The sequence below is a fragment of the Schistocerca cancellata genome, chromosome 4 (genome assembly GCF_023864275.1).
Source record: "Schistocerca cancellata isolate TAMUIC-IGC-003103 chromosome 4, iqSchCanc2.1, whole genome shotgun sequence".
In the NCBI taxonomy this organism is placed as follows: Eukaryota; Metazoa; Arthropoda; class Insecta; order Orthoptera; family Acrididae; genus Schistocerca; species Schistocerca cancellata.
In genome coordinates this window covers 551922776-551935294 of record NC_064629.1, presented here as the reverse complement: position 1 = coordinate 551935294, position 12519 = coordinate 551922776, and the positions used below count along the sequence as shown (strand labels likewise).

The 12519-nt window shown below is 39.9% G+C and overlaps 1 protein-coding gene across 4 annotated transcripts in view; it reads right to left on the bottom strand.

Moving 5' to 3' along the window:
* Positions 1–12519, bottom strand: part of LOC126185173 (probable cytochrome P450 CYP44) — a 244453-nt gene that overhangs the window by 101996 nt on the left and 129938 nt on the right. For all 4 annotated transcript variants that reach the window (XM_049928016.1, XM_049928018.1, XM_049928019.1 and 1 more), the window contains one exon: positions 10882–11056. In XM_049928016.1, the coding sequence (XP_049783973.1) occupies positions 10882–11056 (175 nt within the window). The remainder of the gene's footprint in view (positions 1–10881; positions 11057–12519) is intronic.

Sequence of the window (12519 nt, the reverse complement as noted above, 5' to 3'; positions counted from 1 at the left end):
GCATCAGAGTATCTTGTAAAAGGAAGTGGGAACTTTTTTTGCTGTCAAAAAGTAACAGCAGTCCAGAATTTATTAATTATTTCAAAAAATACAAGCTAGTTTTGAAACGCGTCATAAAGGAGGCAAAAATTAAGGAAAATGACAAATATATTATGAAGTCATCCAATAAAACTAAGTCCATGTGGAAAGCTGTGCAGGATCCTACGGGGAAGAAGACAAATCACAAAAATATTGTGATATCACATGATGGCAAGAATGTCACTGACCCTGGGGAAGTTGCAAACAGTTTCAATTCTCACTATGCAACTGTTGCTGGGAAATTAGTGAAGGAAAAATTTGGAAATCCACCTAATACAACAAGGAAAGAACTTTCATCTATTGAAATAAATAATAGATCCATGTTCCTCAGTCCAGTAAGCCCAACAGAGCTCCTAAATACCATTAATTCACTGAAGAGTAAGTATTCAACTGGTATTGATGATATTCCAAATTATACTATAAAAATAACAGCAAGACAAATACTTTCACCTTTATTGGACATATGCAATTCATCCTTATCACGTGGTGTCTTCCCTCAGCAACTGAAAATGGCAAAAGTAATACCCCTATATAAAAAAGGTGATCATCAATGTATGGGTAACTATAGGCCTGTGTCTCTATTGTCAGGGTTTTCGAAAATTATTGAAAAAGTGTTCCTTTCAAAACTAATTACATTCTTTGACAAGAATAATATTATTTCTGGATGTCAACATGGAAATATCTTAGGTTTATTCTTGGACCTAACAAAAGCTTTTGATGTGATTGATCATTCTATACTTCTGAGGAAGCTCGAATGGTATGGTGTAAGAGGTGTGCCAAATCAGTGGATCAAATCATATTTGGAATATCGCTCTCAGGTAACTGAAATTAAGTACACAGAAGGAAATGAACTCCAGGTACACCTTTCAGAACCATGTGGACTAACTCACAGTGTTCCACAGGGCTCCATTTTAGGTCCCTTTCTTTTTTTGGTCTACATTAATGATTTCCCATCACACATTAGGGATTCTGAACCAGTACTGTTTGCAGATGACACCAGTCTATTGATTGAAGGGAATAATGAAGAAAATCTTACTGCATCTGCAAAAGATATTACAAAAGGAGTGTCTGAATGGTTTACCAGAAACAGGCTAATAGTTAATCCCCAAAAAAATGGTACTCATGAATTTCCATACAGATCAAAATAAAAATCCGGCACAACCTGTAATATGTATAGATAACCAAAACATTAGTTCTGTCAATGAAACTAAATTTCTTGGGATTCATATCCAGGAAAATCTTAAATGGAACACTCATATCACAGCCCTAAATTCAAAACTAGCAAAAATGAGCTATGTGGTAAGAATTCTCTGCAACAGAACTAGTGCAGAAACAGTTAGGGCTGTATACTTTGCTCGTGTACATTCAATACTGAAGTACGGTATCATTTTCTGGGGAAATGTACATCAGACCATAACAGTTTTCAGGAAATAAAAGGCAATTATAAGAATAATGAAACAAGTGAGCAGCAGAAAATCATGCAAACCTTTCTTTAAAGATTTAAAGATCCTACCCCTTCCCTGCATTTATATACTGGAAGTAGTCACGCATGTCAAAAAAAGCATACTGAGAAAAGAAAACCTTTTTCCTCAAAACAAAAGTGTCCATGATTACAGTACCAGGTCAGACAGTGACATACATGTCAATCGTTGTAACACCACATTAGGCCAAAAAGGTGTATATCATGCAGGAACAAAACATTACAACAGATTACCAAGACATATAAAATCTCTTACTGAACTACAAAGCTTTAAAAAGTCTGTGACAGCATACCTACTGAAAAACTGCTACTATTCAATCTCACAGTATCTTATGCAAGAAAAAATGTAATTTGTATCTTTAATTGTAGAAATAAGTTATAAATATATAGTATTTCAAAAATTTGTAATTATTAACTGTATAGATCCAATTTGTCATAAAAATTTATAAAATTTATGTTTGACATTTGATAATCCAATAGCTAAAAAGGTTTTCTGTCCAATATCCTGTGTACAATATATGTACTTAAAAAGAGATTTATGTGGACAAATAAATAAATAAATAAATAAAAACATTAACAAATGTTTTTAAAGCGTTAGACCAGATCATTTTTAAGCCTCAAATTGTAGACCTTTTTCTTTTTGTCCCCATTTAAAGAATGAGCCCTATGCATATATGTCAAATCTGAAATTATGTACTTTGTTAAAAATATGAACTATACAAAGAGCCTCCTTGCTCTCATATGGCCCACCTTCTCCCATCAGGAGGAGGAATTGAAAGGTATTAAAAAAATAAATTAAATTAAAAATGTTTCACAACATACTTAGTCCCTGATGATAATGATAGAAGCAATCATTGAAATATCAGGATTTTATATGAATTTGATGTGGGAAAACTGTCAAATTACTGTCACGACAAATTAACTACTAACTTGATTCAACACATATAGAATGACAGTCAAAATACTGTTGCCACAGATGTTATAAGTATGACGATTCATCTAGATGAAATATTTATCACTCAGTAATGCCAATGGTAGCTGAAACAGCAGTGAATCTGGACACTTCTAACTTTTTTCTAAGGATTCCATCACAAAAGACTTCATAGTCAGTGGGTGTATTGTTACACCTTATGTTTTTACATAAAAAAAGCAGTGAATCTGGACACTTCTAACTTTTTTCCAAGGATTCCATCACAAAAGACTTCATAGTCAGTGGGTGTATTGTTGTACCTTATGTTTCTACATAAAAAAGTTGGTGCTGTTTTTCTTATGTTTTGTCTGTTTCAAATACATTTAAAGAAACTGGAACTTTATGAAGTGAGTCTGGAAATATAACAATACTAATGATTTGGGGTTGGTATATAGTGGAAGCGGTATATCGTTCTTTGTCTTAAAAATGAAAAAGACTAATAATATAATGTAATTGTAAATGTAACTGTTTTAATCCAGAGAAAGTCAAACCGGGTTATCACAAACTTGACAGTATTCATTGCTGTGTGACTCCAGCACAGCAGGAAGACACTGGCTGCATGGCCCGATATCCCTCTTGAGCAGGTGGTCACATGTAATGACTGGCAGCTGTCATGTATACACTGATCAGTCAGAACATTTAATAGATGGTATGTTCACCTTTGGCATGGATAATAGTGGCAACGCATCATGGTATGGAAGCAACCAGGCCTTGGTAGGTCACTGGAGGGAGTTGGCACCACATCTTCACGCTAATTCCCGTAAATTCCGGGAAGGGGGTAGGGGGGGGGGGGGCGGTCACATGCTCTGATGCCATGTTCAATCACATCCCAGATGTGTTCAATTGGGTTCAGATCTGGTGAGTTGGGGGCCAGTACCTCAACTGGAGCTCGCTACTGTGTTCCTCAAACCACTCCATCACTCTCTTGGTCTTGTGACATGGTGCATTATCTAGTTGAAAAATGCCACTGCCATTAGGATACACGAGCATCAGGAAGGAGTGTACATGGTCTGTAACCAGTGTATGATACTTCTTGGCCATCATGGGGCCTTGCACAAGTTCTACTGGGCCCATAGATGCCCATATGAATGGTCACCAGAGCATAACGGAGCCACCGCCAGCTTGTCTCCATCGCACAGTACAGATGTCGAGGAGCTGCTCCCTTGCAAGATGATGAATTCATGCCCTCCCATCGGCATGATGGAGATAGTATCAGGATTCATCAGACCATGCAATGCTCTGCCACTGTGCCAACATCCAGAGCTGATGGTCACATGCCCAATTCAATTGTAGCTGCCAATGTCATGGTGTTAACATTGGCACATGTGTGGGTCATCAGCTGCAGCTGCCCATCATTAGAAGTGTTCAGTCTACTGTGTGTTCAGACACACTTTTACCCTGCCCAGCATTAAAGCCTAATGTTTGTTCTGCCGTAGTTCACTACCTATCCTGTTTTACCAGTCTGCCCAGCCTAAGACATCCGACACCTGCAATGAGGGGTGACTGCCCAACACCACAATGTCTGTACATGGCTTCACCTTGGTTTCACCACATGTTGAAGACACTCACCACAGCACTCCTCGAACACCCAACAAGTTGTGCAGTTTCTGAAATGCTCATGCTGAGTGTCAAGGCCATCAAAATCTGCCTCGGTCAAACTCGGATACATCATGTACCTTCCCATGTCTATACAAGGACAGCATGCACACTGATACTACACGCACTGTGTGTGTATCTGACCAGCAGTCATTCCTCGCCAGGTAACACTGCTATCGCCTGAGTGGTTTATATCAATAGTAGGTCAGTGGGCATAATGTCCTGGTTGATCAATATAGATGCTGCATATACCTCATACACACTGCTCTTAAATGGCCACTGTCCATCAGACCAACTGATAAGTTGTCATATGAGTTCTTTGCAAAGTCTCTTGTTTGACTTGTCTTTAATACTAACAACAAGAGAAAGAAAATGAAGATTGCTACTCACTGTAAAGATGACACTTAGAGTTGCAGACAGGCTCTGCATTCCCATCCAACCCCACCCCACCTCCCTGCCCACCAACCTCTCGATGCTGCAGCTGTTGGCAGTATAGTCCCTGCACATTCCACCAGATAGTGCTCTTCTTTCCCCCACTTGCAGCCTGCTATCCGTTCCCTTTCCCTGCCCCCTCCAGATTGCTACTTCTGTTCTACATGGCAGCTGCATTCTGGTCTGAGCTGCCAGAGATGGTGGTTATGTGTGAATGACATGTTCTTGCTTTTGTGAATGAATGCCTGTGTGTTTCCTTTTCTGAAGAAAGCTTTGGCCAAAATCTAATGTGTAAGCATCTTTTTGTTGTGCCTGTCTGCAACTCAACATGTCATCTTTACAGTGAGTAGCAGTCCATCTTTTCCTTATGTTGCTGATAGTCCAACCAGGAGTTTCCGTTATTTGTCTTTAATACTCTTAGGCTTCTGATTGCGTGTGCAATTGACAATCATAACAATGCAATAATACTGCAAAGATGAAGAAATGTATTTGGATTTGCTCACTACTACCAACTAGATTTGAGGATTATTTTATATTTTGATTTGTGTTAAAAAAGGCAGTTGGCACACCTATCACAATGACTTTAAGAATTTAGGACATACACTAATGCATGGTTTGTAAGTTTTCAGAGACTTAAGACCAACTCAATCGACAGCAAAATGGCAGCACCAGCAGTAACTGTATGTGTTACAATAGCAACATAAAGAGCAGATGCAACATTCATTACCACAGACCTCAGCCAAACTACATGCAACTCCAATGGCTTTCGCACTTTTTAACAAAGATAAGACTATTCCAGGTAAAACTATCACAGCAGCAGCACCCATTCTTTCTCACTGCAAGAACTGACTTTTACCATTCTCTGAATTGTTCAGTTTGTTGGCCAATTTTTATGCAAATGAAACTACTGTTGTGACTGCGAGACTTAATTAACCAGTAGCAGAAGTTGTCAATGCAATGATATAAAGGTTGGATTGTAGACATATGAAGGCTTAGTCACTGTTGCCAGTTTGTATGTTGCCACACTGAGTGTTGGTATTTCTCTGTAGAGTCCTTAATTTATGGCACTGTTATTCATTTTGCATCTGATTGGGAGGTACATTAAGCAGCATTAATATGACAAAATATCTGGTTTTACAATGCTCTTTAACTAGAAGTTTAGGAGAATTTTAAGGGCAGAATAGAGATAGAAGCAATAAGTACAGCCAGCAGAGGTACATTCAGCCTCCAAGTACTACTGTTGCAGCAAAAACAGGTCAGCTGTAACATTGCTCTAAAGTTTCACAAAAAATTGCTGAAGTCGAACCTTCCTCAGCACTGATTCAGTTTTCCACAGATTTAAATCTATTGCTGCCATGACAAATGTTCACATTGAACACTTTGTTGGAGCTGTTTTCCATGTACTAATCACCAGGTGACTTCCATCTTACCTTTTTTGTTTAGCTTAGCCATAGCTAGCCATTGGAATGCCCACATATGGAATATGTCAGCCTGGTTTGGCAGGCCTTGTGGCTTATTGTGATGAAGGTCCTCTCCATGTTTCCATATGGTGAAGGCATGCAGTCAACCAATGCTGAGAACACAGTGACTAATTCCACAAGACTATATTTGCCAGTGAGGTACTACTATGCTCAATCACCACTGACAATGGCTCTTACTTCACTGTTACACAGTTTTCTAATTTTTGTGACCAGGAAAAAATTGAGTATATACTTAGACTTTCATTCCAGCAACAATTAAATGATGAACTAGTGTGAATGGTACACAGGTTCGAGTCAAATATGTAAAATTCTGCTACAGGAGTATCCAGCATGAATGCACTGACATTATTCTTGAACACCAACAGGTTCAGTCAAACAGCCAATAAAAATCCTTTTTGGAAACCTTGATAGGCAGCATCTCTGAACAAGGCTCCACCAGTTATCACTCTTAAGAAGCCCACGGACTTGAGCCCTGTACCATCATCTGGCTTAGTGCAGTGTCTCCTGTTGATGATAGGCAGCTTCCACTGTCCAACAGATGGAATTTTATCAGCATCCCCCCCCCCCCCCTCCCAGCCATCCCTGCAGGAGCCAGGATTTCTGAAGGGATGGGGAGGGATGTTGTATCCCAATTGTAGTACGACAATGATATATCCAATTCACCAGCATCATCACTACTTGATTTCAGCACTAAGGTGCTGGCTGTGGAACTGTGCCTCCCTCTTGCAGCCAGTCTAGATGGTCCCCATACAGCCACTTACATAATATCACTAAAGAAATTGCGTCACTGGTTGGATACACCACTCATTATTACTAACTCAGCAGTTCAGCTGCTGTCATGTGGAATTTTTGCATTAGACCTTGTTTATCATCTCATGTACTCAAGACTTTGGGTGGTACTTGCAGTTAACAATTCTTATAATGGATTCAAACTTGCTAGAGTTGGGAGCAAGATCAGGAACTCTGTTTGGACTAACTCATGACAATTGAGTTATTCACAAGTACTCTGTATTTGAATATGAACTTGCTTGAGTTAATACACAGTGTTTATCATGTCATTTACAGAAGCAGTTGGATTCCTTTTAAAAGCCATACAGGGTAGCCACACAGTCTGAGGCGCCTTGTCATGCTCCGCGCGTCCTCCCCCGTCGGAGGTTCAAGTCCTCCCTCGGGCGTGGGTGTCTGTGTTGCCCTTAGTGTAATTTAGTTTAAGTTAGATTAAGTAGTGTGTAGGCTTAGGGACTGATGACATCAGCAGTTTGGTCCCATAAGACCTTACAACAAATTTCCATTTCTTTTTAAAAGAGACCAAATGTTTCTGGGAAATATGTTCTTGCATTTGCTTTGTGTTAGCTGTACAAAGTGTTCTCAGAGTACATTTTTTGTGTAAAATACACAAAATTCTTTCTTTTGCTGTGTCTACAGTATCAACTATTCCATTCACTTTTAATTGTTGATCATTCAGGGATAGTGTAGTGAGACATCTAGGCAATGAATACAAATGTCATCAACTCCCTCCCTAAAACATTCAAACTGTGCCTCAGCTGACAATGTGATGCTAATCATCTTTTTTGATATCCAAGGTCTGATACTCATTGAATTCCTCAAGCATGGAAGAACCATTAACAGTGACATGTACTGTGAGACACTCCGTAGCTAACACAAGTCCATCAAGAGCAAATGGCCTGTGATGCTCGCAAATAAAGTGCATCCACACACCTCCAAGATCACACAAAGTGTAATGGCCTAGTTCAAGTGGGAGCATCTTGAACATACACTCTACATCCCAGATATATTGCCTTGTGACTTCCATGTGTTTGGTCCACTAAAAAAATTCTCAAAGGGATGCGCTTCAACTCTGATGATGAACTGAAGAACACAGTGGAGGACTAGCTCCTGTCACAGCCACATCAATTCTGGAAACAGGAAATCCTTTGGCTTGTGAAACAGTGGGAATTCTTTGGCTTGTGAAACAGTGGGATAGTGTGCTCAGGCCTGTGGTGATTGCTTTTGAATAAAGACTTCAACTATACACACAGTGTTCTTTCATACCTTTTCTTCTGAACATTCCTCATATACATACCACTGACATGTGTTTTTGCACAACACATGTGTAATGTAAGTGAGAACAGGTACAGAATATGGAGCTCGCAGCACAACACATCAAATAAAAGGCTGAATTTGTAATAAAACCGCTTGTATGAACATTTGAGAAAAATTCATTTAGCCCTCTGGAAAGCATAAAAACCAGCTTTGTACTGACAGTACCATTGGCCCTGACACCCATACAAGCCCAACACATGAGCCACTAGCACAATCAATTGTTGGATCTGAATGCAGGGCTGCCAGTCTGTCTCATCCACTTCCAACTAGCGCTATGCTGGCTGCTATTCTTTTTGTCTATATAGAGCACTGAAATACTGGACTCACTTTTACACTACCGATTCTCATTTGGATAAATTCTGGATGGACTGTAAGGCTGTTCATAACTATTGTGTGCTTGCTTCTTAGACACAACTTGGACAGTGCTGCAGAAGTATTTATTTCCTTACTTGTGACTTCATGAACCATATTCTTGAATTTGTGTCTGAGCTTCGTGAATATTTAATCTACAGGGGTCATAAACCAGGACATACTGCAAGAGTTTCTCATACCTGAGCAAATTATCATCATGAGCAAGTATGGTCTCAACCTTCGGACATAAACAGTGCAATAGCATTGCATTGCACAGGTAACAGATCTTAATTTGGGGATCACTCTTGTGCTTGCTGTTGTGCTTAAGACAACACAGCATCATTTAGTTATCTATGTTACCTGTGTCTTTTGTACACTCATGTTCAGAAAAAAACAAAACACCTTGAATGACCAGAGATGGGATGTTCATGTTCACAGGTCATTTACATTAGTATGTTCTGCAGAAATGATTAGCATTTCAGTCATCTTGGTTCAGCATGTGTCCTGTTGCCTAGTAGACACAGGGTTTGCCATGGGCCCTGCTAATTTGTTCCATGCATGATGACATCAGCATGGATAAGGCATGGATAGCGTCATGTGGTATAGCCATCCATGCTGTACTGACCTAGTTCCAAAGTTCATCTGTGGTGGTTGGCAACAGGTCACAGAGCTGCACCCATCATTTCACCATGTCCCACACATTTTTGATTGGTGAGAAGTCTGGTGATCTGGTGTGCCAGAGCAAAAGGCTGACATCCTGTGACACCAAGAGGAAATGTGTTCATGCAGTGGGTGTGCATTGTCTTGATGAAAAATGGCATCTGGGGTGTTGTGCAGAAGGGGTATGGCTACGGGCCATAAGATGACATTCACATAGGTCACATTGGCCACAGTGCCCTCCACATGCACCAACTGTGATTTGTGGTTCTACCCAATAGCACCCCACACCTTAAGGCCTTGAGTTGGTGCTGTATGTCTTGTGTGAAAGCAGTCATTATGATGGGCTCCACCTGTGTGTGGCAAACAAAAATTTGGGCACCATTTTCAAACAAACAGAATCTGAATTCATCTGAGAACACTATCTGTTACCATTCCTGTCACCCAGTGATGTCATTTGATATATCACTGCCAGCTGGCATTTTTCTGCACATTTGTCAAAGGTAGACAGAGAAGTGGATGATGCACATATAACCCATGCTGTAGCAAATAGCAACAAACTGTCACCCCTGATAGTCTATGAGGTGTTGCCCCAGAGCTGAGGATGATACAGATCTGTTCTGCAATGCCATTTATATAAGGTGTCGATCTTCTTGGGGGGTGGTCTGGGTGGTGCAACCAGACCCATCTCGTCATATTCTACGGCCTTCCGTGAACCATTCTGCATGCACCCATTGCACTGCTGGAACACTTCATTCCACATGAGCAGCAGTTTACTGGACAGATATATCACATTCCCTTGTGCCAATAATGCACCCTGTTTCTCACTGATTTAACAGCATGGTTTGCACATACATCTGCAAGGCATCCTACACGTCTACTCAAGTCACACTGATCCATTACATTCTGTTTATAGCAACAACGAGAGCCACTGGCATATTTTACTGGCAGGTGGTGGTGTGCTGTGATATTGATGTTGACCTTGAACCTGTGGGTTGACACAGTTCAAATGATAATCCTTCCTGCAGAACATACTAATGTGAACACCCTGTGACTATGAATATCCTATCTCTACTCGTTCAAGGTGTTCTGTTTTCTTTCTGAACGTAAGTGTATAACTTAAAAGTGGGAAAATAAATCCCTGCCAGTGCAGACAAAAACTATCTTCTTGATTACATGTGATTCTGTAAGAGTGGGCTGGACTCTGCCACCTACTATATTCTGAAACCACATTGATTTTATGATAGTTTACACTTGCACTTCAACAGTTATGTTACAATGTTCTTTGCACAACAGAATCATCAGCAGTGGAAATGATTGAAGTAAATAACACAATACTATCATCTTTTAAACAGTTATTTTCAAGCTCTCAGACAGTAAGAAAACACACAATGATACACAGAATGACTCAGTCCCAAGCAAATTTCAAACAATCTCTGCCAGAAAAAACTACAGTTGAGCCTATAGCAGCTACATTTGTATATTAGTGTCATTCATAAAAGGGGTATCAAAATAAGGATTACAAGATAAGAAACTATGTTATATATAACTAGATAGTATTCAATCATTATTACAAAGACAAAGGAGAAAGTGAAACTTAAAACAGTATTCATTAATCTAAACCTCAGAGAAATGTTGTAAACACATATATTTGTAAATTTTAATCAGTATTAATCAATAGTGTTGTGATATAGTGCAGGGCATAAATGCTGCAATCAAAGTAAATAACTTACTGTACTCAGTCCATCAGTAAATAAAGAAAATGTGACAATTATGACATCATCTCTGCTCAGGGTGTCTTTTGAAAGTAATTGCATAATAAATTGATATTTTTCTTCCACTCTGTTCTCCATTTCAAGTAATGTTTTCACTTTATTGATGGTTTCTTCAACATATTTCTCTGTTGTCCTGGAATAAAAAAATTACCAATTATATTATGGCTAAATTGTTAATTGATAAACTATACAGATTAACAGAAAGAAAAGTGTTGTGACTCGCCAATCTTTCAAAGTGCCGCCACACAGTTATGCGCATCCTCTACATGCAGTGCTGTCTGCCAGGCATGCAGCAGCAGCACCACCTAAGCAGCCAGCCAGCCAGCGGCAGCTAGACTCGGACTCAGTTATGATTTGACTGTTAAAGTGTACACACGTCTTACTATGTTAACTTGATCTGTGACTTTGATGTATTGCATCTTCCTTGAAATATATTTGTTCAACTTGAAGTTATTACAATTGGTGACAAGGTAGTGATTTTTCTTTTCCATCGTTGACCCGCATGTTTCCATGGCTACTTTAGAGCATCTTTTGCAAGGTCTCATAGAACAGCAAATGCTTCTCACAAATGCGATTCGTGATTTTGTCGTGGCATCAAATGCGGGGCGTCTCTTGTCATTGTCTCTACCTCCTTTTCCTCCTTACGATGAGACAGCAGAAGACTGCTCTAATTACAAAAAATGTCCTCGACAGCACTTCTTGGCATTTCGTGTCACAGACGAACAAACATGTAAGTCTCTGTTCCTTTCATGGATTTCACCTTAAATGTATCGGTTATTGTCACAATTGGCTCCTTTGAAAGATACTGCGACTTTGACCTTTGCTGAAATGTGCTCACTTCTGTTCATCTATTTTCAAAAGCAAACACACGTGGTAGCCTCTCGTATTGCCTTTTATCATTGTCAAAAACAACCGAATCAATCCTATCATGCTTGGGCTGCTGAACTTCACGGCCTCAGTAGAAAGTGTCAATTTGTTACTGAAGTTCACAAAGAATCCTACGCCGTTTCCATGGTACGGGATGCTATTATCTGAACGGCGCCCAACAAAGAAGTTAGGCAACATGCCCTTCAGTTGGCAAATCCGACTCTAGATGAAGCCCTATCCATCGCTCAGTCTTTTGAAATTTCTCACGCCGCTGGAGTGCAAATAGAGGCATGGGGTGACAATGGAGAAATACAACCTCTGTGTGATGTTGAAGAAGCATGTGGCGTTTCCCCGCCGGCTGACGTGGGCGCAGTACATTCCCAAGTGCAGCCTCAGCCTAACTGTAAACAAACCTCTAAGAACTGCAGCAAAACCCACAGCAACTTCCTTCATGTCCGCGGTGTTTTACGAAACATTCATGAGAATATTGTCCACAACATTGGGCTATGTGTCACAAATGCAAAAAAAAGGGTCATGTGTCATCCGTTTTCAAATCCGACCGCATACATGATGTTCATGAACATGATGCTGATTCTGATTCTGTGTTGTCTGTCAATTGTACGTCTTCCATTTCAGGGAAGTTATTCCTCACTGTCCAAATACTTGGTCGAGATGTTCGCATACAGGTGGACAGTGGTTCTGCTGCCACTATCATCAATTCTCAGACGT